The following is a 27,124-nucleotide window of genomic DNA, read 5'->3' on the forward strand; positions in this document are numbered from 1 at the left end:
GGAATAAAACACAGTTTAATACAGCCAAGGGTAAAGATTTACCCCTCAGAGTGAGAAGCTATCCACACACATGGGACCAACTAGAAAAGTTAAGAGAGTATTGCAAAATAGTGCTTATGTCAATGTCATATTTTGAGTTGGCACATGCTTGAATGCCTTACAGGAAATAATGGCCCTGAAATGTCTTTCTCCATATTATCACTTACCTTCCCCTCACCGGTTTCCTTTATTATGAGAAAAGGAGAATTGAAGATTATTTCCTCATAGAAAAAAATAATTAAGCAGATAATCAAATGGATCTAAAAGATATTTCCTCAGATATTAAAATCAAATACCCCAAACTGGCAGATAGATCATCTCTCAAACTTACAAAACTATAGGTGAGTATCCTAATACAGAGTTCGCCAAAAACAAAATGTATACACACTTCAGGAAAAGAAAACAGTATGATATTTATTCAACAAATGGTGTTACTCTCATATAGGGAACCCTAGAGGAATGTCATATACTGCAGAAAACCCACTACACTGCCATCCTTAGAGAAGGAATTGAACATGCATGTACAGTAATCTCAATTGCTTATAAATGTGTGGAAGTTAATGGTCACTACTTAGAGCACCTCTTATAAATGCAGAGGTCAAAGGTATTGTATTAATGTCATGATGCTTCAACAAGTTTAGTATTACAAATTTTTCTTTTCTTGAAGTATGTATACATTTTTTTGGCAGACTCTAGAATTCTTGTAGATTAGTGCTTTTTAAACTTTAATGCTCTATAGCAATCAAATAAGTCTCTTGTTGAAGTATAGATTCTAATTCAGTATACCTAGGATGGGGCCAGAGACTTTTCACTTCTAACAAATCCCTGAATGGTAAGATGCTACTCATGTGTAGACTATGCATTGATTGGTCAATAACGTGACAAGCTGTTCACTGGAAAATAAAAGTTTTGAATACAGCTTTGTTTCTAGGGTCATTAGATAGCTTTTTTTTTTTTTAAAGAAAAACAATGGCCTGGAAAAAATTGTGTAGCTTAAAAGAATAGTAGTGAAATTTATAACTAGGAAAAGAGTAAACTATATAGAAAAAATTGTGCAGAAGAAAAGTATTAATATTTTCAATGGACTTCAAAAATGATCGATTGTGGAGAAAAACTGTAGAATAAAGGTAAACAAAACAAATATTAGTTGTATGGAAAGTTTAAATGAGGAGGATACTCCATGAGATGGTAAAGAAGTAAAAATTTAAAACTAAAACTACAATCACCCTTATGCAATGATGCACAAAATCAATTTAGAAAACTTTAAAAATCCAGGAGATCCAGCCATTGGTTTTAGATGGATGCATCCCTGAAACCCGAAGAAAGGATAGAAAGAACATAATAGTGACTATAAAGTTATTATCACATATAGATCATTGAATCCAAGGCATAACATTTAAAAAAGATTAAGCAATGGAAAGAAGTAAGGATATATTGAAAAGATTTATCACATAATTAATAAGATAAATAAAAAGTCAATATCTAAATATAAGGTGTATGTCCTAGAGAATCTGTTGAAACCTAATAAGAAAGAAATGAATTTACAAATTAATACACAGAAAAAGTGGTAAATTACCAAGAAATAAAATTCAACCTGGCATACAGCAATTTCTAGGAGAAAAACAAGAGGTCATTTCCATATGACGTTAAAAGGAAGACATACTAGTACATAGAATGACAAATTTTACTTCATACTACTCTTAAAAACTTACTTTAAAAGTTACTCAAAGATACAAGAACCTATGAATGGAAGAATCATGCTATCAAAGATTGGTAATGAACACAGAACTCTGCCAAAAAAATCTAAAACTTGATACAAATATGGTCACAAAACTGAATAAAACCATTTCCTGAAAGGACTCGTATACCCAAATCGAGTGTCTTACATACCACGTAAATTCCTTTCACAGCACTGATCACACTGTATTATCATTGTCTATGTAACAGTCTACCTCTCTCACTAAACTGGTACCACCAATTATTACTTCTGTTATCTAGGTTTCTCCCTCTTTCTCTTTGTTTCTCTTTCTGTCTCTGTTTTTGTCTCTCCTCCTTTTCCCCTCCTTTTCCCTATCTATCTCTCTTTCTCATAGTCTGTAAATAAGAATTAATATCATCTAAAACAAAGACACAGTTGAGGAAAAAGATCACAGGAACAAAAAAATCATGCTCATGAGAATATGAATCGATAGATAATGTTTCATGCATGGAACAGGAAATCAAAATTCAATATGATAAAATTTCAACACTAGCAGAAATAAAAATGTAGCAAAGAAAATAAAACAGACCAAATAGCAAAGAGAAAGAAAATATAAAAACATAAAACATGCTAGGAAAAGGTGGGGGGTATTTGTGTATTTCCCTCCACTAAGGGGAGGACAACAAAGACACATGGTAGTTGCTTGTCCTTTTATTAAATTTTCTCTGGGGCTCGGATCTATAACTGAGTATCAGGTGACAGTGGGGAGATTTGAGAGCAATATTTTGAGGAAAATATTTATGATAAAATGTCATATAAGTATCAGATTCTATAGCCATGAAACTAATTTTTTTCTCCAAACTATAAATAACTATGCTAAATTCAAATATCAAAGCAAAATAGAATACCTACTGAGGTTTCTAGGTTAGTTTTGCCTCATTTATTCATTAGCAAGAAGTATATTTTATTCCCTAATTTACTTTAGAATTAGTTACTTCAATTCTAGACTGCTGATTCCTAGAGATACAGAAAACACATATCCAGCTTCTCCAGACTATAACAAACCAGGGGTAACTCCATTTTTTTTTTTTTTACATAGCACAAAACAAACAAAAACTCACTTGGTGTTGATAATCTGTATAGTCTCTATCATCCATCTCCTTCCAGTATATCAATAAATAAAGTTCTTAAAAGATGCTCTAAACAACACAGATTTTGGGACAGATGGAATAAACTTCACAGAGCAGAAATTCAATTCAGTGTTCATATTGCTAATACAAAATACAAAATGTGATATGAAAAGGCTGGTTAGCTCTTCACTCAGCAGAGCCCTTCCCAACATTTGGTTATACCACTTCTATTATTATTAATCCTCTTCATCAAAAATAGAAAGCTGTTGTTTGGGAATTAGCCCAGACAATATGAGGTAAGTTTAGTTATATTACAAATAGGTTATTTGAGGCCATTTGGCAGTGAGAACAAGGTTCCTTGAGAAATACGGAAGTCTAGAAGCCCCCAGCTCAGGGGCTGGGAACATATACACCATATACTTCTGTTCATTAGATCTAAGAAAGTGTATAACTAAAGGATGAAGAATTTCCTAAGCAGTACACTTAGTCAGAACTACAAGTCACAAACATTTATCAAATGTTTACCATGTGATAAGTAGTAGTTCAAGCCCTTGAAATTGGTTAGCTCACTGCTAGTGAAAACACGTGCAGGAGGTTGCTAGCATTATCTACACTTTGCCAGTGAAGAAACTGAGGTATACAAAGATTGTGAATCCATCGTGATCATTACTTTCAAGTTCATGTAGGAAGTTCCTGTAGGAGAATGTCAAGTTAGCTTTCTCTCTCAGGGTAGTGCAGAAATTATTTTATGGGAATGCTTAGCCAATTAAATTAAAAATATATGTGTGGTGAGTATGTACATGCATGTATGTACATTTAGTTAATCTCCAATGTTTGATCGATCATACACTTAACCAGCTGTCTCCTTTGACTCTTGTGAAAGAATACTAGGGATATTATCTTCATACAAAAGTAACTGGTAAATGTGAATACTAAAATTACTCGAATTGTCCAATTCAGATTGCAGAGTAGGTATAATTATAAAAAATATATACTGTATTCTACATAAAGGATCTGTAAGACACTTCATCGAACACTTACATAAAGTTGCACTCTAATGTTCTCAATTATATCTAAGTTTACATTTCCAAAAACATTTGCCTTTTGTAATTGGTGATAAATTTTCATATGCTCTAAATTTGCAAAATTCTAGGAAAATGTCATATAGTACTTACATGCTACTCATAAATTTCTTTGAAGCTCTATATTATTTAAGATATTTGCATCTCTGTTCATAAATGATATTATTGTCTTGCTGGTTTTTTAGGACTCACTTTTTAGCACACATTGTAGGATCAAGACCAAAATTAATTCACTTTCTATAAGAAACTAAAAAACATCTAAGTTTATCTTTCAAAGTCTGTGAATGCCCTCTTCCAATCTCCTCTTCACATTACAATCAGCATAATCTTTTTAATACTCAAGACTCATCATGTCCATTCTTTCAAATCTGAAAACGCTTCCTACTGGTTTTATGATAAACCAAAATTCTGTCTTATAGGGTTCTGAATCACATGGCCATGCAAGCCCTGACCTTCTCCTACTCTGAAGGTTTCAAATGCACTCTCCATAAAATTCCTCTCTCTCTCCCAGTTATATTTTATTGAGCTATTCTTGAAGGACAGAAACGTCTGCCACCAGATTAAAGCTCTCTCATTATCTGGCCCACTATATTCAAAATTCAGTGTCCATTCTCTGATAAACTGTAAATAATACTGGTTTCTTTAACAAAGACCTCTTTCTTCAGCCATAGGTAAGAAGGTATTCTTTTCCTCAAAAGTTTAAAAACTTGATAGTTACATATACTCCTTACTAGACTATAATCCCTACTAGACTCCTTACTAGACTATAATCCAAGGCAATGGGCCAGTTCATCTACATCTCTTCCACACAAAGTTTAGTAAAATGCCTGTACTCAATAAGTAATGGGTATATACTCCACAGAAATAATACAAACAATAATCTTAATAGCATTTGTATCTGGCAACTACTCCTTAATGTTTATAATATAAACTAAGACAGACAATCATCCACCATAAACACAGTCACATTAACTTTTAGTGTCCATTGAAAATTCATCCAAATTAGTTAAAACACTTGACTCAGTTGAAAATCTTATACCATCAAATGAGTAAAGACCTTAATATCATGACTAAGTGAAGAAATTCCCTCTATGGAGACCTTAAGGAAAGAATAATCAGAAAAGACCTCAATCTCAACACATGTCCATTAAATATGACCAATCAGAGCTATCAACTCTAAAAAATACCTCTTTGCCATAACAATGGATCTTAACTTTTAATATGTCAGCATTCAACTCTCATGTTTTATGGCATTATTAACTTTCAAAACAATTCACATACTTTTGGTACACTGAGAGCCTAAACCAAGAGGTGGAAGAAACATGGAAGAGGGAAAATTATGAATAAATTTAGTAATGGAAGGGCTATAGAATGGAAAAATAAAAAGGAACAAATTAAACTAAAATGTCATTCTCACTGACTCACTGTTCTTTTTAAAGAAAAAAAATTTTTTTTTTATAATTGGTAGCGGGGATTGAATTTAGGATGGTACACTTGCAAGGCAGGCACTTATGCTTCTGAGCTAAATCCCCAGCCATGACTCACCCATGACTCACTTTTCTTACTGAGAAGGTATACAATAACAGTAGTATCTACTTAACAAAGGTGTTGAGAGGCTTAAATTTACTAACTTAAATGAGTAAATATGTAGAAAGCACTTTGAACAATTCTGGCATTATTATTTTCTTGTTACTATTGTCCATCAGGCAGCTGAAGCTTATGCCTTACATAAATTAAAAACAATGGGCCAGCATTTGGGACAATAAACCGCCTGAAACTAATAACAGTCCTCATGAATGTACATTTGAGGGAAACTTTCTGTTACCCCAACATTACTTCTTAAGAGGCAGGAAGCACTTTATATATCTAAAACTACTGCAGTATAAAAATTTTATTTACTTTCTATTTTTCATTATTTGGAAAAGTCTTCAGGCTCAATCACAGAAGTAAAGGAAAATTAAAAAAGAAAAACTTCAGGGCAATTTTGTGTTGGTGTAGAAAACAACTATTTTCTTTTGTGTTTTATTAGAGTTATCTTTTTAACTCATAATTGTGCTTGAGATAACACATTCTTATGGTTTTATTCTTATTTTTATCACATTTATCTTGTTATGTTAGCACAAATTATATTTTTCTCTTTCTTATAGGTATCATCTTCATTTATATTATAGAAAATGTTTCCTTATATTGCACATAATATTCTGAGTAACTCAGAATACTCAGCCAATGAATTGCTAAATTGGCTGAACATTCAGAGATCACTTTTCCTGTAACATCTTGCTCTAGGCAAGAGAATAAGGGATCACTGTAGAACTCCTAAAGCAAGATAGCTAGAGAAATCTTGCAGTATCTGGATGGAGGATTCCAGGGCAGGCAGGTAGCATTCTTTACCTCCAAGTTTTCAAAAGGAGAAACCAAGCAGGCACCTGTTGTCAATATATTTTTCCCCCAACTGAGTCAAGTAACTTCTGTGAGGTATAGACAATCAGATGGAAAAGTATTAATTTAATTAATCATCCACAATAGGAAAAATAAAAAGGCTACTATTAATAAATGCCATGTTCTAAAATGCAAATGTAGTAATTCTTAGCAAGTATATAAAAAATTAAAGGATAAACTACCTTAAAGAAGACAAGTCATCTAAAACTAGTAAGTAAGATCAAGTGTTATAGAACATATAAGAAGTAAACTGGTATATAACATGAACATTATCTAGCCTAATTTTTTCATTTTACATTGGGGAAATCAAAGTACAAGGCAGAGGCAACTAGCCAACTGTGGTGGTGAATGCCTGTAATCCTAGTTACTTATGCGATTCAAGCAGCAGGATTGAGAGTTATAGGCAAGCCTGAGCAATTTAGTGAGACACTGTCTAATTAAAAAAGTGGAGTGGTGGGTTGTGATGCAGCTCAGTGGTAGAGTACCCTTGAGTTTAATTCTCAGTACTGCAAAACAGGTTGGGGAGGCACCTAGGAACTATGTGGCAGTTGGCAACACCAACAGGCACAATGACTTCCCCTTCTATACTCCACCTTCTAGGGTGGTCCAAAGACTGATTATGGTTAGATTCTACTTTCTCAGCCATTTTATTCTAGATCCTCAATGATGGGACAATAAGGTAGCGAAATAAACCAATCCTTACCACTACAAATGATTCTTTAGCTTTGACTCTACTAGAAACTTAGGAAAGAGCATCTTTTCAAAGTACTGTAATAGAAGATGACTTATATAAAAAGAAATGAACTCTGCTCCTTTTCAGGGAACAGCATACCTAGAAGAGAGAGTATACGACTGAAGACTTCCTACTTCTGCCTTAAGAGATTTTAGAAGTATACATATGTATCTAAAATTACCATTGCCTTCTGAGGGAAGAAAATAGAAAAGAAAAATAATGGTTTCACTTCTGCCACATCTGACTTTTTTGCCAAGATGTTTAAGACTCTACTACCTCATAAAAGGCAGGAGCCAAAATAAATAAATCTCTGAAATCTATGATTCCTAGCATATTAAGAGACACAACTAACATAAAAGCATGGCTATTCGATTCTGTTCTAAACTAAAATTTTAGAATAATTCAACATTTCAAGGAATCAGTTGGCCTAAATGGGCCTCCTAATCCTAGCACCTGTGCAATTAGGCAGTCATAGATTTAACAATTAACTCCCACGATCCCTGTCCAGGCAATCTGCTACTTGAAAATATGAGCTATTGCCAGCTGTACTCTACAAAAGCAGTAGCAAATTTCAGCAAGTTAGAACCTCCACAGATAATTCTCCATTCTCTGAGTTTCTTACAAGATACTGACTGCCATGCCCAGAAAGGGTGTAAGAAATAGACATGAAGAAAGCAACGGAATATGCCTTAATTAGCCCTTTATTAAGCTTTTTCAGATTTCTCTGACACTCCTCAGGAGGGGCTACTGAATTTGTAGACTCTAATTTAAGACTATGCAGCTTAAACACTTTTACTGTTATCTAAAGTACTGTTCCTATACTATCACATTGACTGGGAGGACTTCTGCCCCTCCTCTTGATATAATGATACTCAGTATTCTAGCTATCACAAACACCTGTTATCTTTTGAATTCCCAAACTCTCCATGTCTCATCATACTCTATTATATTTTGATGGAAAAAGAGGTTTCTCTGTCCCTGGAAAATGCTAAAATTTGACAACACATGTTTCCAATCAGGAGTCAATCTTCCATTTATCAAAACATTCCTTCAAAATATGTTCTGTCATGTCACTTTCACTATTTTCAAGTGACTTCCTTAACTCTCACTGCCAACTTAAAATAAGAAACCTGAGCAACTAGAACAAGCTTTTTGTCACCATACTAAGGATCACCACCAGCATTAGCATCATCATTCGTGTACTAAGGCGGAACACTTATCAGCAGGTATACATCAACCTGCTAGGCAAAGAAGGTGACCATCAAAAGCAATTTTAGGAAATATCTTTCCATACTTCATTGAAAGGTATATAGGTTATACCCAATATGTATAACATAATTTTAAACTAATGATCAAAAACTCTTTGAAATCTCTACTTTTAATGGTATATCAACTTGCTCTGTAGAAAAATTCTTGTCTAAGAATTATTAACAAATAGGCTCTTAAAACCAAGTCAGATATATAGATATCATACTTTTTTCTTTCAACAAATACTTGCTGAGCCCTACCATGAATGCAGGAGGAGTTGATCCAGGCATTAAGACTCAAAAGGTTCACAAAATGGGCAAAACCCTAACCTAATGAAAATCATTTTTTTTAGTGATAAGAAAAAAAATCAACTTAAGATATGTAAAATGTGTGGTATACTAGAAGAGGATAAGTTCTTTAGAGAAAAAGGAAGCAGGGAAGAACATGAAGAGTTGTGTTTTGATTCTGGTCTGGTGATGAGGTGGTAGAGGTAGTGAAAGAGGGAAGTTGTGAACTTCAATAGGAAAGGCCTCAATGAGGTGAATTTCAAGTGATTTGAATAGAAATCTAACAAAGGAACAAGCAACACAAATATCTGGGAAAATCTTCAAGGAAGACTCCTATCAAGTGCAAAGGCCCTGAGATGAAAAAGATACCTGGTATACTAGAGAAACAACAAAGAGGCTATCAGACAGTGAAACTGTATGTGTACATGTGTATGTACACTTGTATGAAGATTACAGATTCTGCAGATCATTAAAAAGACTTTTTACATAGAATGAAATAGGAAGCCTCTGTGGGGTTCTGGGTAGAGGAATGCTGGTTTTTAATATTTTTATGTTTATTGCTATATTGAGGGTGGTGCATTGAGAGTGATCTGTTTTTTAATATATTTATGTTTGTTGCCATATTGAGAGTGTTTCCATATAGAAAGGCAAAAACAGACCAGTTAAAAATCTATTGCAAGAATATAAAGACAAACAATTACTCAAATCAGAAGAAAGTTGATAGCTTTTGGGGTGTATTTTGAAGAAAAGGAAAACATAATTTTCTGACACTCTGGAAGAAGGATAGTACAGAAAATAGGAGTCAAGGATGACTCCAAGATTTCTATTCACAGAAGCAAGAGCACTGAGATGCGAGACCTGCAGAAGGAAAAAAATTTAATGGGGGCACTGGGGAAAGACAAGAAATTAGCATTAGAATATTTCAAACTATAATATGATATAATTGTCTTAGTTATTTTTTTACTCATTGCTGAGACAAAATACCTGATGCCCAAAGTTGGGAAAGGAAAGGTTTATTTCTTACAGCTTTTGGAGGTTTCAGTCCATACTCAGTTGGCTCCAAGGCAAGGTGGCATGGCAGGGCTGCAGTTCATGGCGCCTGCAAACAGCAAGGCAGAAACCGGCAAGAGAGAGACACACACCTTCTTCCAGCCATTACATTGTGTGCTGGTTCCACTCGTAGGCAGGTGTAGCACTGACACCATCAATCCAAGCACTAGACAACGAACCAATCACAATGCACAATGCAAACACATGAGGCCTAGGGGCTACTCCCACAAACCATGACAATAATATAATACACAAAGAATGTTTCATGATCATACAAGATGATGACAAGCATACTTCTGTCATGGAGAGTATGGAGAATAAAGCTATGTTACTTCCAATACAGTCACACTCACTCAAAACTCTTCATTGCTTCAGGATTATTTGCAAAATACTTTAGAAGTCTTCCTAGAAAGATTTTAATATCTTGGATTGGTTGTAGAGTTTGAATTGACATTCTGGTTTAATTTTACAACTCAGTTAAGTTTGGGTTACATATACCTCAGACAGATATTACAAGGATGAAATTCCTAACCAACTCCAATGGAGTTTGCATTGAAGGAAATGGTCTTCATTGGAGAGTAGGAACCAAAAAGCAATACTTGGTGCTTGATCCCAGGTAATCACTGTGGTTAAAACAATAGGACCAAGTGTTCCATCTGAAAAGACACTTCTTGTTGAATGGGAGTAATTTACAATGTAAGAAGCTATTTACCTTACCGTTACAGTATGAACCCTCTTGTTGGTAGTGCTCTTGTTGGTAGTCTAACGTCTTCTGGCTCTCACTAGAGAAATTTCTTATGGGTTCCCTTTCTCCATATTTGTTCTACCATCATCATGGTTGAGGTCTCTTTACTTCATTTAACATAATTAAAGTGAAATTTAAGAAGGGAAATGTGATTAATCTGTTTCCAAGTGTTTGAGCTTAAATAGTCTGAAATTAAACCTAGTTTCATTTATTTTTGAAATGTCATAACAGTATTAAGTTGATGCATTCTAAGCAAGCAAATCTGACACATAATATATAATAGGAACTATGTTACCCACTGAAGGAGGGGGAATTCAAGGATAAATACAATAGGATTGTTGCCCTTGGTGAACTCAGAATCTAATGGCAAATGATTAAACAAGTAATTATAAATGCATTTGTAATGAAGAAATACACAAAATGTCAGGGACTCAAAGGGGGAACAATTAAATCTGGCTGAGGAGGTTGGGAAGGATTTATAAAAGAGATGACATTTGAGCCAAGTGGTGAAGGAAGTCATTCCACCACAATAGAGCCTTCTCTGACAGGGGGCCTCAAATTATCTCATTTGAGGATTAGAGAAGTGTTAAGAGTAGTCTTGGTACAGGGTGTATAGGCAAGAATGAAAAGAAGAGGAGACAAGTAAAATAACCTGGGATCAGGTCTTTGCTAGGGGTTTGTTCTTTATTGTTTGGGCAACAAACAATTCTAAAACTCATTTTTAAACAGGCAAAAATGACATGATTGTAATAATGCTCTTTAACAAATGTAGGTGGCAGAATGAAATAAAATATGATTGTTAATGGTAGCAGCATAAACATTTAAAAAATTAAAACAGAATTTCATATGTCACAAAGATCATGAACATATCTACTTCTCCTTTCACTTGTATTTCATTCAAACAGGCACTCTTCTTTCAAAGAGATAATCACTCAGAAAGACAGATGGAGGAAGATATTATCTCAAAAAAAAAAAAAAAAAAAGAACTCCAACTACACTTGGATTTAGAACAAATGAAAAAGAATGATCACATCTATTATATTGCATTACTCAAGTTTCTCTTAGTATAATCTGTACTTGAGAAAATTTAAATTAACATATAGTTAATACTTAACTTTTACTGTTAACTTTTTAAAAGTGTTAATTGTGCCTTTATTATTTGATTATAATAAGCTAATGTTAAATTTCAGATGCATCAAATCAGATTGCAAAGTACCTTCCATCACAAAATAGAGCATTAGGAATTGAAAATATGGGCATGGCAAATTTATATATTTATATATTTACATTGGTAAATGTTATATCTCTAATGTTCATGGGCCATTTAGTAATTTTTTTTGTATGTGGCCAAAAAAATGAGACAAAAATCTTAAGAAATAAAATCAAGCTATCCTTTCATATCTATCAACAAATAACACTTAAAACCACGTGTCCCTGTATTAGTGGTGCACCTATAAAACTAATGTATAGGTAAAACTCCAGATATATTTTACTTTGGTATAACTTTCCCAGGAACTAGCAATGCATCTAAAAGCTATATGTTAACAACTGCTTCATAAAGATCTTCCCTGAGCACTTTCATTTAACTTTGTAGTGGAGGTCCTAGAGCAGAAAGGTAAGGACAAACGGCAACTAAATGGGAAAGGAAGAAGAAGTAAAACTGTCTTTATAGTAGACGTCAAAATTGTTCACCAAGAAAATTCCAAAGAACAAACAAAAAGCTACTAGATTTAACACATGAGTTTAATAATTTTGAGATTCAAGATTAATATACAAAATCAATTTTATTTCTTATACTAATGGTAAACAAACATCAATAGCAAAACAACACTGTTCGTAATGAACATCAGATAGTTTGGAATAAATCTAACAAAACAAGTGTAAGATTTTACTGAAAACTAATTCAAAGACATAAATAGTGGAAAGATCATGATAAATTAGAATATTAAATATTGTCAGAAAGTCAATTTTCTCCAAATTGATCCATAAATAAAATACAACTCTCATCAAGATCCTAGGAAATTTTATTTGGCACAAATTGACTAACTGATTCTCAGATGTATACAGAAAAGGCAGAATAAACAATGTTGAAAAAGAAGAAAAAGGAAAATGCATATCGCCAGATTTTAAGACAATATAAAAGCTCAAGAGATAACAAATGAATGAATAAATAAAGCAACTGAACAGAATATAAAAGATCCCGGAACAGACCAATTTACAGTCAACTGGGTTTTAAAAAAAGTGTCATGGCACATCAATGGAGAAAGTATACATCATTTTTAACAAATTGTGTTAGAAAAACTGTACATTTCATCTAAAAATATGAATCTTGATCACACCTCACATCATGGAAAAATTAATTTAAAATGTTTTATCATAGACCTACTTGTAAAAGCTATCAATATAAAACACAACTCAATACTAAGAATTATTTTTTAAATTGTGCAAAATGCTTCAACAAATGCATCATAAAAGAGTTAGTAATGCCAAATAAACACACAAAAGATACGTTTAATACTTAGTAGGTAGATACAAATACAAACCTACAAAAGCTACTGCTGCATACATGGTAAAATGAATGGCACACATTAAAAAGTACTGACAACCTCAAATATGAGCAAGGGTGCAGAGCAACTGCAACTCTCATGTATTGTTATTGGAAATGCAACACGGAAACCCCCTTTAACACAGCAGTATGACAGTTTCTTATAAAGTTGAAATACTGTAATTCTACTCCCTAAGTATTTAGAGAAATGAAAATATGTTCATTTAAAACTGTGCATAAATGTTTATCATGAACTTACTCATAACATTCCCAAACTGGGAGCTAAATGCTAATCAACTGCTGAATACTAACACAGGCAACAACAAAGATATATCTCAAAACCACTATGCTAAGCTGAAGAAGAAAAAATTATAAGTATGATTCTATTTAAATGGTATTCTAGAAAAGAAAACTATAATGTCAGAGATCACAGCAGGGTCTGGGAATGAAGAGAAAGAGACTGCAAAAAGACATAAGAACTTTTCGAGTGATGATTATAATCTACGCTTCGATTTGTGTTGTCTTTAACAAATGTAGAAGTCTGTAAAAATTTATAGAGCTGTATATATCAATAAATTTTATTAAGTGTAAGTTTTGCCCAACAAACGAACAAACAAATACTTCCAACATCATGAGTTGAAGAGGATGTGGTACAACTTACACTCTTATCCACATGCTAATAGGATTGGAAAATGGTAAAACTAACTTGAAAAAGTTTCACATTTTAAAAATAAAGTTAAATGTCCTTACCATATACCAACAATTCCATTTCTTGTATTATTCAAGACAAATAACCTGTATCACATGAACAGTTGTATATGTAGGCTCACAGCAGCTTTATTCATAATAGTCCCAAACTAGAAACAATCGAAGATTCATAAATATGAAAAAATGAGTGGATAGCAATATACACATATGATGGAATATAAATGAATAAAAGGAATGAAGTATTGATATATCAAAAATTATGAATAAATTTCAAAATATTACCCTGAATAAAAAAAATACACAAAAGAACCTAAATCCTAAAACTTATATAAAACTCCAAAAACTGCAAACTAATCTATAATGGTGCAGAGAAGACTAGTGGTTACTTAGGGGGAAGAGGACAGGACTAATTTCACAAAAGCGTAAGGGAGCTTCTTAGCATCATCATTGAGGGGTCTCTATGGTGGTTATATAGGTGTATATATTTATCAAAATTATAGGCTGTACATTCATTTTATTATAGGTGAAGTTTTTTGATTTAAAAGGAAAAGCCTAAAAAATTTAAAGCTAGTTATAAAATAAGCATTGTAAATAAGCATTAAAAAGACCACAAAGAAGCATACAAAAGAACAGTTACATTAGCATAATAGTTACTTATGTTTGATTTTTGATCTTTAAACATTATTTTTAATGGACTACAGTAATATTTTCCTAAATAAGTATTTGTTAATTGGGAAAAATACAACAAAAAACTTCCACTGTTGTTGGTTAAACATGAAAAGTTAACTTAAATTTTCTTTTGTTTTCAGTCATTTCTATACTCAGAAATGTGCTCAGAACATTTAGTAGTTATCCTCCTCAGTTCTTTACTTACTGGGGTACAGTAGGAACCCCATCATAAGCCGGCAGCCAAAGGTTCAAATACTCTGATTCAGGAATCAGTGTGCCTTAAGAGACTACTCTAGGTCTCCTCATTTAGATACTGTCCCCATGCAAGGCCCTTGGAGTAGGAGTAGCAATAGCTAAAGTAATAACAGGAGCTTACCAACTATGAAGCAGCACTGTTATATTGTCTTATCCCCAAGTTACAAGTTAAGTTATTTTAAATCTTCATCTTATAGCCTAGGGAAATTTAGCTGGATTAATTTGCCAAATGTCTTAGCCAATTCTGCCCAGTTTCATACTTCTTAGCACTATTATGTATTACCAAATGGTATAAAGAATTTGTAGTTACTGAAGTCCCATTTTACTCATGTGTGAGATGTTAGGGAAAACAGACATTAAAAGTTTAACATACCAAGTAACAATTTTCTTTCTTTATTCTTAAGGCATTTAGAAAACTGCTAAGACTGTAAACATAGCTCTCTGCTAAAGCCCTAGGAAAAAATCCTAAGTCTCTGAGTTGAATGAGAGATTCTGATTACTCACTAAACTAGTATTTCTCTACTCTTGGATAGTCTTTGCAAATGTTACACTATATACTATGAAAAAGGAACAACAGAAGCTATCTGAGGAAAGGGAACTGTCCTTTCTACAAATGCTGTCTAGAAGGGTTTTATGCCCCAGTTTAATTTCTTTCATGAATAAGAATTCCCCAATCACATCTTGTCTCTCCTTTTCAACATCCTCAATAAGCTGTTTTACCCTTGAAATCAACAGGCTAGAAAGAAATGACCCCACATAATTAAGAAGAAACTTCTTCAACAGAGATGAGAATCCCAAAGACACAGCTGTCTGTTATTCCTGAAGCTGCTGTCTTTACAGACCCATCCTTTGTGATCTACCCTGTAAAAGGCTTTTCCTCTGTACTACTGCCTCAAAGAACCAGTCTCTGATGACTGCCTTTGTCTCCTCAACGCACTCACTCTGGCTCTTCCTTTTATTTTGGTTCCTGTTTCATTCTTACTTGTCCTTTTGCCACTTAACACTTTAGACTTGTTTTTTTTCCTTATCTATTTCACTAATGCTGTGTGGTTGTCCTTTTCCATTCATGTCTTTATTCATTCTTCCTTCCTGAACCCGCTTAACCTTCAAGTTGGGGTTCTGGATTCTCTTTCTGAACCTTGTTTCCCAGGGGTATGAGCTTGCCATGATGGCTCCTGGGTAGCTGCTTCTGTTATAGCTCAGGGGTTTCTTTTATGCCCCAATTCCTTAAACTTAGCCCTCTGCTGTCACTCTTTGCTGCCCTCCAGCGGCTATGAGTAGAATATAGAAATGAGAAATCAATTCCAATGCCTGGCTTGGCTGCCCTTTCTGGGGCAGCAGCTAATGGGGTGTTAGTGTCTACGCAAACAGCAATCTTTGATAATACTGCTACTCTAAGGGAAATCTATCAATGTACACTTTCCTATTCTTTCTCCTAAAGATGTGAGTCTCTCAAAAACATAAGTTCCAGGCTCATGGCTCTCCATAATCATGCTGAGGTTGCTGAGAGAAGTGAAGGGTGCTGCAGTGTCTCTAGGTTACTCAAGTATCTTATAAGGCAAGAGGGAACTCTGTCTATGGACGACGACTAATCATTTCTGCCAAGCTGTTAAAACATATTAAAAGTTTTTCTCTGAAAGTATGGGTATCAGTGTATAGCACACTTGGCCTCCCTGAGATTCTGAAGCTGCCCCTAAAATTGAACAATATAAAGTCAACATAAAAATAACAAAATCTAGAGGAAATGACAGCCTTCTGAAGCACTAGGACTATCTGAAGAGTGACTATGGGGAGAACAGAATGTTGAAAAGGCCTATTCTACAAATATGAGCAATTATATAAGAATGAAAATTCCACAAAGGTATGGATCATGTTTTTTATTCACCATCCTATACCTGTCTATAATAAATATCCCCCAATTAGGGAAGTCTATATCTATATCCAATTGCTTGCTCTACCATGTCAAAGCATGAATAAAATTTGTAGGAATTGTCAGTAAATCTGTATCAGCAGAGATCAGTGGAAGTAGTCCAATACATTATGTCCTCTTCTAACCACCAAATTCTTTTGAGATCTAATGAATACAGATTCATTTCTAAATATACATGCTATTATATCAGTGGTACAGTTATCTTTACCAACATAATGGGCTTTATGGTTTAAACTATTCCTTCCAACCCCACCATTCACATTAGTCATTGTAATAGTATCATTCAATTCCATAAATTAGCAAGCTAAGTAGTTCCTGACTATGTGCAGCCATTCAGTTTTATAGTCCATTATTCAAGGTTATACACAATGTGAAGGCCAACAGAATATTTCAACTGAGCACCTGGACAATATTTCTACTGACAATATTATTGGTCCATATACTTCACTGGTAGATGGTTTTCAAATAACTCTTCACTTTCCTCTACAATACCTCTTTCATAAAAACTTTCCTTTTCTATATACTCCCATAACTCTCTCATCCAAAATCAAGATTCTTTGGTAAATGAACTACAGTATACACTTCAGAAGACTAGAAACTGTCCTTCAAAACCCGAGTTTCATTCCAGAAGTTTCAGGACCAATATTAAGAAGTACACATGTAGGAGATGGTTTTCTGTTAATTTAATTGTTGTGATGAAAAACAGAAGACAAATACTTCAAGCCTTTTGAGATTTAACCTGCCCCACTCATTCCTCTGCCTGTTATGAAGTCCCCTAGTTTATGGTAGTTTAGGATGGTTAAATGAAATATTTAAAAGAAATCCAATGGACTATCTAACACTTTGATAAGTGTTGTAACAGACAAAAATCAGCTTTTGGTATTTTTCTAGTGAGGCTTACATAAAAAGGATTATTAAGCAAAGCTAAACTCTTGCCATGTAAGTCACAGCAGCATAGGAGTCAAGTAAAGGGAGATGTTCCTCTTAGAAACAATATAATGTTCTTATAATAAATGAGCAAGTTATTTGAAAACCAAAATTTTATTGAACAGAAGATGAAACAGGAGGGAAAGTTTGACACGAGCTTTTGGGTTATTCTCAGGTTTCCCTAACTGATAGTAATTAACTGAGATTACTGCTTCTACCTCTAAGGAATAATATCAGAATTTGTTCAACATGCCATAAGAAATACACATTTATTTCTCTTAGGCCTCACAGTTGTTTTTAAAGCAGGTTAAGCATCTCCAATGGAAATGCACTGTGTTTACTTTAGATTGTAAGTTAGAAATTGGGGACTAACTGGCCTATAGGGAATATCAATAGCTCAAGCTATAAAAAGCCCTAGATATCTTGGGATGGCTTACTGTATGAGTTGTTGCCAACAAGCTCCATTCAGGAGATCTGATGCAATGCCACAACCTAGTTCATTCAGTTTTATAAAAACTTACGTATAGCAGAAGTAACTGTTGGGGTAAATGGAGTACAAGATAATCTGATATTACTGAAGAAAAGAATATTCTCAAACTTATTCCTGCTTCTCAAACATGCACAGTGAACTGCTATAAGTAAATAATGCAAATACTTATTTGAGTAGGTTAAGAGGCTCCCACAATTAATGCAAATAACAGAAATGTGAAATATTTCAGTGTAGCTCCCAATAAGCAGCATTTGATGAAGAGCAAGATAAACAGGCCATTTAAAACAAAGAAGTACATGAGGAAAAAAACCAGCAGGAAATACGGAATAAATAGCAGAAATTAGGAAATGATGGTTTCAAGGGGAAAGACATCTAGATCCCAGTGAAAGCCATCCTTAAATCTGCTATTTTCTATGATTGGGATAATTTACTTATTAATACCGTTCTAGCTTGACTGTGGATATTTTAAATATTTTATAACTACTCATGCTCACCAAGATTTCCTCTCTTCATGACTTCTTTCTGCACTTATTGATAAAATCTTGCTCCTTATTTGCATTGTGTATATGTAAATTTTATATACAAGGTAGAGTACAAGTGGGAATTTATTGCTCCATGTTTTGAATTTGGACTGACCTTGTCACTAGCTTTAGGCTATAGTATGGAACAGAAATAATGGTTTCCTAGTTTCAACTGTTGGCCTCAAGGACTTTGCACATTTCCTCTGTTCTCTTGGAACCCTGCATAGATAACTTAGAATAAGCCTGGATGAGGCTGTTGATAGATGAGACATCACATGGAGCACAGAAGGGTGGGTCTAGCTAAGGCATACTATGTCAGCCATTTCTCTATCAGTCTAGCAGCTGATCTCAAAGTATGAGTGAACCACTGGCATTTTGTAGAAACTTAAGTTTAATAAATGGTTCTAATTTTAAACCAATGATACAAAGTGACTTATTATGTAGCAAAAGCTGCTGAATTATACACAGTGGCTTTATCTTTTAATGTAATGTCTTTTATTAGGAGCAAGTATTTGCTTTTTAACCATTTACTCTCAGACGGCAGAAATTAAATTGTATTATACTGTATTATATTATATTTATTTGTATATATACATAGCACTTTTACTGTGCTTTGTATATAGCAGGGACTGAGTTTGATGAAATAAACTGAAGTGAAAATCAAATTCTGGTGTTCATCGGCATGTCTACTTATGGTTTAATCACAGTACTGCTGAAGAATGAAAAACTCAGAAACTTCTTAGACTTGTATAATTCTCAATTATGAACCATTTAAAGGCCAGCAATGGTTAGTACTTGATGTAAACATACCACTTCAAGCTGTTTCATTAAATGAGGCTGTAATTTGTTCTTCTCAAACTTTATCATTAACTCAAATTTGGATTTTGATAAAATATACACATATTTGATATTTGCATGTAAAACTCTACTTCAATCCTACTTTTATGAACATGTATAAAATATGCAATATGTTAAGAGAACTTTTGATTTGTACCATTCAATCACATTATTAACAGTTTTTCTAAACCCAGAAATCTGACAAATGTGATATGTATATTCATATGCTTTAACTCTGAAGTGCTATACAAATGTAAAATATCATGAAAGCTTGTATATTCAAAATGTCATTTCATTTTTTTCCTAAAGTATATAAAAGCAGAAAATAGAACAGGTGGAAAATAGTTCTGCTATCTATGCTTAATTTGCTTTCCAATGAAATTTTATAGATTTTTAAATGACACTCTGCTATTATAGTCTATGCAGAGATACTTCATTAAACACTCTATGTTTTAAATATCTTGAAAATTATCATTGAATTTATAGTGCCTGAAATTCTAATGCAAGATAATAAGAAAACAATGACAAGGAAAGCATATCTTTCAGCACTGCACGGGGACAAAGCTACTACTTGCATGGGTACATATATCATTCCTTCACTTAACCCTTTCCTCATGGTTTTGCTTCCCATTACATACACTTATCAATGACTTATAAAAGCCATAATGATTATATCAGTCATTATAATCTGGATAATGAAATAAGAACCTAAAAAGGGTTAGGCATGCCATTTTAGAAAGATGAAATACTATGTCTGAAAAAAAAAAGGACCAAAACCTGTAGTCTTTGAATAGTCCACAAAAATCAATCATATAAAGACTTCATTATCTATGGTAATGACGTTACATATTAAAAAGGAACCAATTACTAGCAAATAGGAAGTGCTGTAAATCAGGAGTACAAAGTCTACCATGCCCCAAACTAGGGATGCCATAATAAAATACAGATTCAAACAGACAATGTTAAATGAGACAGCTTTTTAAGAAATATTTTCTAATAATCATCCTGTCCTAAAGGAAACTTGCTGGTTTGGCAGTAAGTCTTTCTCAAGGATGATACTGAAGCATAGTCCTGGAGCTGTGCAAAGATTTAAGCATTAAGCTGACGACCACACTTTGTGATTTTTAAGATTAGCCTCCACCTTCAAAGAAAGGATTGAAAAACATCACACCACAGTGATATGTGAAACCATAAGGTTCAAAATATACAATAGTCACTGTGAAATGGAAGGACACTGTTTAATAAAAAGAAGAAACTAAGATAGGAGAAAAGAGAAAGGATAGAAGGGGAAAGAAAAAAAGTGCAAGTTAGTTATACCATTAGTGTCACTTAGTTCACTGAATAGGAAAGGTTGTGCTAATATTGATTGAAGTAATTTTTATGCCCATATTTTGTACTTGAGTGACTAAAGATAATGTTGTGTAATTTATTAACAATTGTTACTTTTTCATTATTTTGTTGTGAAAATTTGTTTTACCTTTTCTTCTTAATATTAATAAATAAAGTAATAAAAAAAAGAAAAAAAAAGATTAGCTTCCACCTCAAAATTCAAAAATTCTACTTTAGGATTTTGAAGAATACATGCAAAAGGGCACTTAATCATGGCTCATGTGATGTCAAGACATCACCTCCAGAAACACATTCCCGGGCTATTTGTACTTTCAACATCTCTATATTTCATAAGTCTTCCTTAAAAGAACATCCACTTTAAATAACTTGTGAAAATGACTAAGATTAACTGCAAAAAGAGGACATGAAAGGATCATTTTTCTCACAGTGATTCAACTTACCTGAGGCCTGTTAATACAACCCAAAAGCTAAGAAGTTTTCAAATTACCTCCTTTGGAAAATTTTACCCTGATGCTATTTCAAAAATAACAGACATAAGTAGATTTTAGGGGTAGATTCAATGGGAGGAGACATAGTCTTTCATTATCAGTAAAAATTTGGACTGCTGGTTTCTACCACTACAACACACAAAAGAAACTCTGGAATCACAAATGTAACAGAAAAACAGGACTTAAGCATAAATGACACTGTTGCTCACCGAGAGGTCACAAATACTGGAGCATTCATCCCCAGCTCAGATTTACCTTATTTTGACTGTGCTTTCTAACTTACTCCCTTAATTAACACTTTCCATAGGGAGCCAAACCACAAACTAGAGAGAAAAACCACAGTTCTTTCTTCTCAGGAATAGTAAGAAAAGAAAAACTTTTTTCTTGTGAATGTTTCTTCAGTGAAATTAAAATTCTGCTTTCCAAGAAGTCAACTGGCCTAGAAGATTCTAAGAAGGAATGAGGGGAGGCATGGTAGAATATAACACATACCACCCCCACAAAAGCCTAAATCAAAACCTCAATCTTTCAATCTTGTATCAGTGAAAGGGTTAAAACCTGAGTGTATCAATTGAATTGTAGAATCCACAGGTCTTAAGTAAGGGATGAGATAGCTCCATTTATGATCACTCTGGGAAACCTTTTATGTATAAGAGAACTCCCATTCTGGCCCCCAAATATTAAGTAGACACACGTTTCTGAAACACAGCCTGAATCCTCAAATTTGGTAGGTCTACAGACACAATTTTGTTTTCTGCTTCACAGGGCTTTCCAGGATTGTCATCAGATGACAGATTACACCAGCCATCCACAAGGATTCAGAGGTAGCTCAGGCCATCCATTATGGGTTAAAAGCTATTCCAGCATGAATCGAGTCACAGTAATAAGGAGACTACCAATACAAGGGGTCTTATAGCTTTAAGAAATACCCTGGGCATCTACAAGTTTTCAGAATGCAAACTATGTCAGCTCTGAAAACAAGAGGCACTGCATCATTATGGCAGGAGAAACAAAGCCAGCCCCCCTTTTAAAATAGACAAAAAAAAAAAAAGATTGTTTAATAGGAGAGAAGCATCAGTCATTGATTCTTACTTCATTCACACTTTCTATCCAACCCCATCCATCTTCAGAGTGAAGAGATGACAGAGCCCAGTTAACTCTCTCCCTTCTTTGGGCCTCCACCCTTTCTGTTCCACTATATCCAAACTTTCATGGCCCACCAACGCACCCATTTCAATCTATAAGAAGCAGTGCCATCGAAAGACTCTATGTACTGGGCTTGCCAACCTCAGGTGTGCCTAAGTACTAGTTTTCATTACATTACTTGACCAGTGCTGGTTTTCAGGTTAACATGCCTGGTCATGGTCTTTGCTAATCATCTTCAGGATGACCACTTGGTCACTTATGGCTGATCATATGTATCAAAGGAAGCAATGGGAAGACTTCAGGCAGCAGAAAAAAGTCAATGAATGAAACCAACAATCCAGAAACTAAAATATTTCATTTTTCTTCAGTGCCTCTGGCCACATTATCTGCAAACAAAGTTCTCCAAGCAGGCAATCTCTGCATCAGTGCACCTGCTTAGTATTGGCTTGATGAGTTATCTTTTTGCTGTGTCTGCAGAAGCCAACTACAACACAATGGGTCACATCACTTGAGGGTCACTTGAGTCCCTCTACTCCCTGGATCCCTCCTCCCACCCCCTGCCTTCTCTTCTGCCCACAAAACCTTTAACTCCACCATAGCTAAGGAGCCCAGATAGCTAAATAAAAGAGGTGGCCTCAAACACAGGGAAAAACCCTTAGGTCTCCAGTGTGAATCGCCAACGCCAATACCCCTCCCCTCCCCTTTTCCTTAAGACCTGATGGTCTTCAGTCACACATCTTAAAAGAAAAACAAAAAACAAAAACACAAAGACTTACTTGTCTCAAGTCGATGAAGGCCAACTGCAGCGTGTCCTCCTGGAACCCAGGCACCGGGCCGGATCTGGCAAACTCTGTGGGAAAGAAAAGAGGATAAAAAGCGCCTTTAACTAACCATGGACAGGGAGATTGGCAGACGGATGACAGGGAAGACAAGAGAGGCTGGGGGAGAGGAGGACCAAGCTTCTAAGGAGTCATGTCTCTCTCCCTTCAGCTTCTTTGTTTGCCCTTCAAAATTCGTGTCATCAAAACACCATTAATTCCAGCATCCTGACAGCAAGGAAACTGTACTAATTCGACCTGAAATTTATTCCCATGAGCAGCGCTGGGCTTCAGAGTATTTGTTTTGTGAATGGACAAACAACTTGCAAAGAAGGAGGGAGTGAGGGAGAGAAAAAAGTTTTTCCTCTCGACACAATAAAATCTTCAGCTGTGAAACTCTTTTCAGTTCCGAAAGCTATTTATATTTTAGATCGCTGAAGGAATTTTCTAATTTCACGCTTGTCACCTCATTCCCCAAGCATTTATCAAAAAATATTCCCTGCCACATCATTAATTATTCCTCACTGATTATCTGTATTATCTCATGAGTGCCAACACACACACACACAGCAGTAGCAGCAGCAGAGGCTGCCCCAATCTAGTCCTTGGCTTTTGAGCACAGGAGTATTTGCAGATATGAAAATGTCCATTTGAATGAATTTCACTATAAAATTAAGGTTTATTTACACAAGTCTCTCCATTTGGCATGCTATCTTTGGCTTTTATTTTCATTTTTCTCTCAGTTCGTTCTTCTCTTCCATCTACCCTAATTCCCTCTTAGGTCAGAGAGCACACAAATGCTATTTGCAATCTGCAGTAGCACCTCAAGCACAAACTGAGTTTATGACTTGGGCTTCCAAGTCATTAACAAGAAGATAACTGTACAGGGCTACAGGGACAAATACTAATAACAGTTAAGAATGTCAGGTTTTATTGTCCCTAAGCCCTGCTTATTATGAAATCAAAAGGTCTTATGTTCCTTGTAACATATACTACATGAATGCAGACAAAATTCTAAAGTCAGACCACTACTATGTCTCTGTTTTTGTCTATGAAGCCAAAGTATAAAGAAGGGCATTTAACAATCTATTTATTGCAAAAACAACTATCGGTTCAAAATGAATATAAAAAGGAGTGTTTCACTTTTGAATAATTTTCCCTCTGTGGTAAATCTAAGGAATCATAGAGTTGGTATCATATTTTTTTTTGAAGTTAAATAAAATCTATTAAGGTATCTCCATATGTCTGGAAAATTACTTTCAGTCACTGGATAAATTTAAATGATGACTTGTCAATAATGAATAGAATTTCTGTATAAAAATAATTTCTAGTTGGGAGCTTCTTAGATATAACAAGTTTTCATAAAATCCTTACCCACTTTTGAAAATAATGCTACCAAATTAATTAGATTGTAGGATTATGAGATTACTATGTGAAATGAATTCTAAAGTGATTAATTAAACTAATTTAAACATAGCACAAATGTATTATACAACTCTATAGAAATAATTGTACTATAAGTAAAGACTCATAAAAAGAATGAGATAAACTGTTTCATAGTCACAGAAAGTTTTTATTTGCTTTGAGAGGAAAATTCAAATGCCACTTATAAATTAACTCTATTGTGTATGCAGCCTAAGTTTTAAAAACCTAAAATTCTTTTGATTATAGCTATAGTCACTGTTTTTGACAGTCTTGTTAGGCAGTCAATTTAATATGCTTCCCATATTTGATGGTTTATTTTAAGATTGACAGATTCTGTCTATTGATCATGTCATTTTTTATGCTGCATCATTTGAAGCATTTACAGTCCTATAGAATATTAGGAACCTTACTTGCAACAACTATGAAGACATTCTGCTGTTCCATTTCTATCCTACTCCACAGAATTACCCTGTGATATATTTTCAATGCTTTGAAGCTGGTTACATATTCTTGAATCTCTTTATTGGACATTATTCCTGGGATTAATAGATGAAGCTGATGAAACCACTCAGGAATCTTGATATGATGCATATTTAGTTCTCAGAGTTACTTTATAGACCTTTTTTTATGACACACTGAATCTTTTAAGTTCCCAAAGGATATAGTGGCCTTTGATTTACCCTTTTATAAATCAGATTACAAAAAAAGGATAATTATACCAGGTGTCACAAGGAGAAGGGATTAATTTTATTATGAAAAATGTCTAATTACTGAATATTCAACTTCATACCTTTTCTCACTATTTCATGTATATAATTCTATATTTTCATGTAGTCAGTAAACTCCTGGGGGATACAGTACATTTAATAAAACCCAACAAGTGTACAAAACAGTAAGAGTTAACAAATATTATGTTTAATAATAATATACATAAATAGAAGCAGTCATTAACTGCATGTATTTGTCACTGCCAATGAAAATTTCTGGACTACTACAGTTAAGAGATGCTAACCTGAGTATCAATAAGCAGGCTTTTAGAATTAATGAGCTCCCTAAAATTACATGCACAATGATTTTAAGGGAATAAACTTTGGAGGTTATATCAACTACAATTTAAGCCCTTATTTTCTAGTTACTAGTTTCCTAGGTTTGCATAAAATAAATTGATGTTTTTATGCTTTAATATCTTTACAAAATTTAGGATAATAAAACAGCATTCCTTATACTGTGCTGGTAAGAATTAAATAACACATGTAAAGCTGTTGGCAGAGTGCCTAGCATATCACAAATGATTATCACTAAAATTAGTTTCTTTGTCTGAAAATGCATTTCTCTGAAAAGAAAGTTCATAGCTTTCACTGAATTCCCAGAGGGCTGGTGATCACAAAAGGTTAATAAATACTGTTTCATACATAGGACAAAATATCAGAAATTTAGCTACCATTCAGTAATGACTTAGTTAGTTTTGCAAATGTATTTGTAGACAAATATTTAATTGCTTCATTTAAAGGAAGTTCATATCCTAATTACTACTCTATCATCTACAGCACAATAATTTTCATTTGTATTCTAAAAAATTCAATAAATAGATAAAATGAAACCGTAGCTTCATAACTTAATATACTCTCAACAACATGACTGCCCTGCTAGAGTCAATTTTTTCTAATATCTGAAAAGGGTTAATACCACAAGCAAGTGACAATATTTTAAAAATAAATGAAAACTTAATATAGCCTGGTTTCTATGATATAAAATATAATATGCATAAAAACATGACAGTAAGCACTCTGTTCATAATGTTAACCAAAGCTGTTCTATAAAGGAAGGTTATAAAAAGGTTTTTTTTCACATTTCATAAATTGCTGAAATTAATATGTCAGTTTTATAACCTAAGAAGAGGAAATAGAACACACATGTACATGCACACATGCACATACACACATTATGTAGTAGTACTATATTAGTACTTTTCTTAGTGACAAGAGATATAATTTATTCAAGATTTGGCATTATAGGCAGCTAGGATTGGTCTACAAACTCTAATTCCCAGATATGAAAAGTGGACAACTACATGTGGGGTGGGGGTGAGGGGAGTCTTCTGCAACATGCTGATCAATGTAAAAATTGATTATATGTATACAGAAGACTCCCTTTTGAGTCTTCAATGAAAATTTTCCTTCTTTTGACATCACATGAACAGTTAATGCATGCAAATGTGGACAAGCAGAACCAAGGAATAAATGGTTGATATCAGGTTTTCAGTATGTAAGTGACCTAAGTAAGCATAAAAAAAGCTCAGATTTCTGCAGTGTAACTTCAGCATTAGGGAAGAAATCAAGGTGCTTAACATAATAACATAGACCAAACCTTTTCTTTGATCAGCCCCTGCTACTTAGGAATTGAGTCAAAGTTCAGGTGAGGCTAGCAAAGTGACTTCCTCTTAGGAGAATGGTTAAGGGTTAGGATTGCTGCGGATCAGCATAAGGCTGTCCTCCAGGGAGTTTGGCTCTCTCTTGCATCTCTATCCTGTCATGCGTAACCACGGTACTGACTCATCACCTTA

General features: G+C 34.1%; 1 protein-coding gene across 2 annotated transcripts in view; it reads right to left on the reverse strand.

Annotated features, from left to right (window-relative positions):
• The window catches only part of Exoc6b (exocyst complex component 6B), a 541,291-nt gene that overhangs the window by 125,050 nt on the left and 389,117 nt on the right, over positions 1-27,124 (reverse strand). For both annotated transcript variants that reach the window (XM_003469003.5, XM_063230357.1), the window contains one exon: positions 23,095-23,168. In XM_003469003.5, coding sequence (XP_003469051.1) covers positions 23,095-23,168 — 74 coding nt within the window. The remainder of the gene's footprint in view (positions 1-23,094; positions 23,169-27,124) is intronic.

Source organism: Cavia porcellus, unplaced genomic scaffold, assembly GCF_034190915.1.
Source record: "Cavia porcellus strain 051 isolate PalLab524CR breed Dunkin Hartley unplaced genomic scaffold, mCavPor4.1 scaffold_18, whole genome shotgun sequence".
Lineage (NCBI taxonomy): Eukaryota > Metazoa > Chordata > Mammalia > Rodentia > Caviidae > Cavia > Cavia porcellus.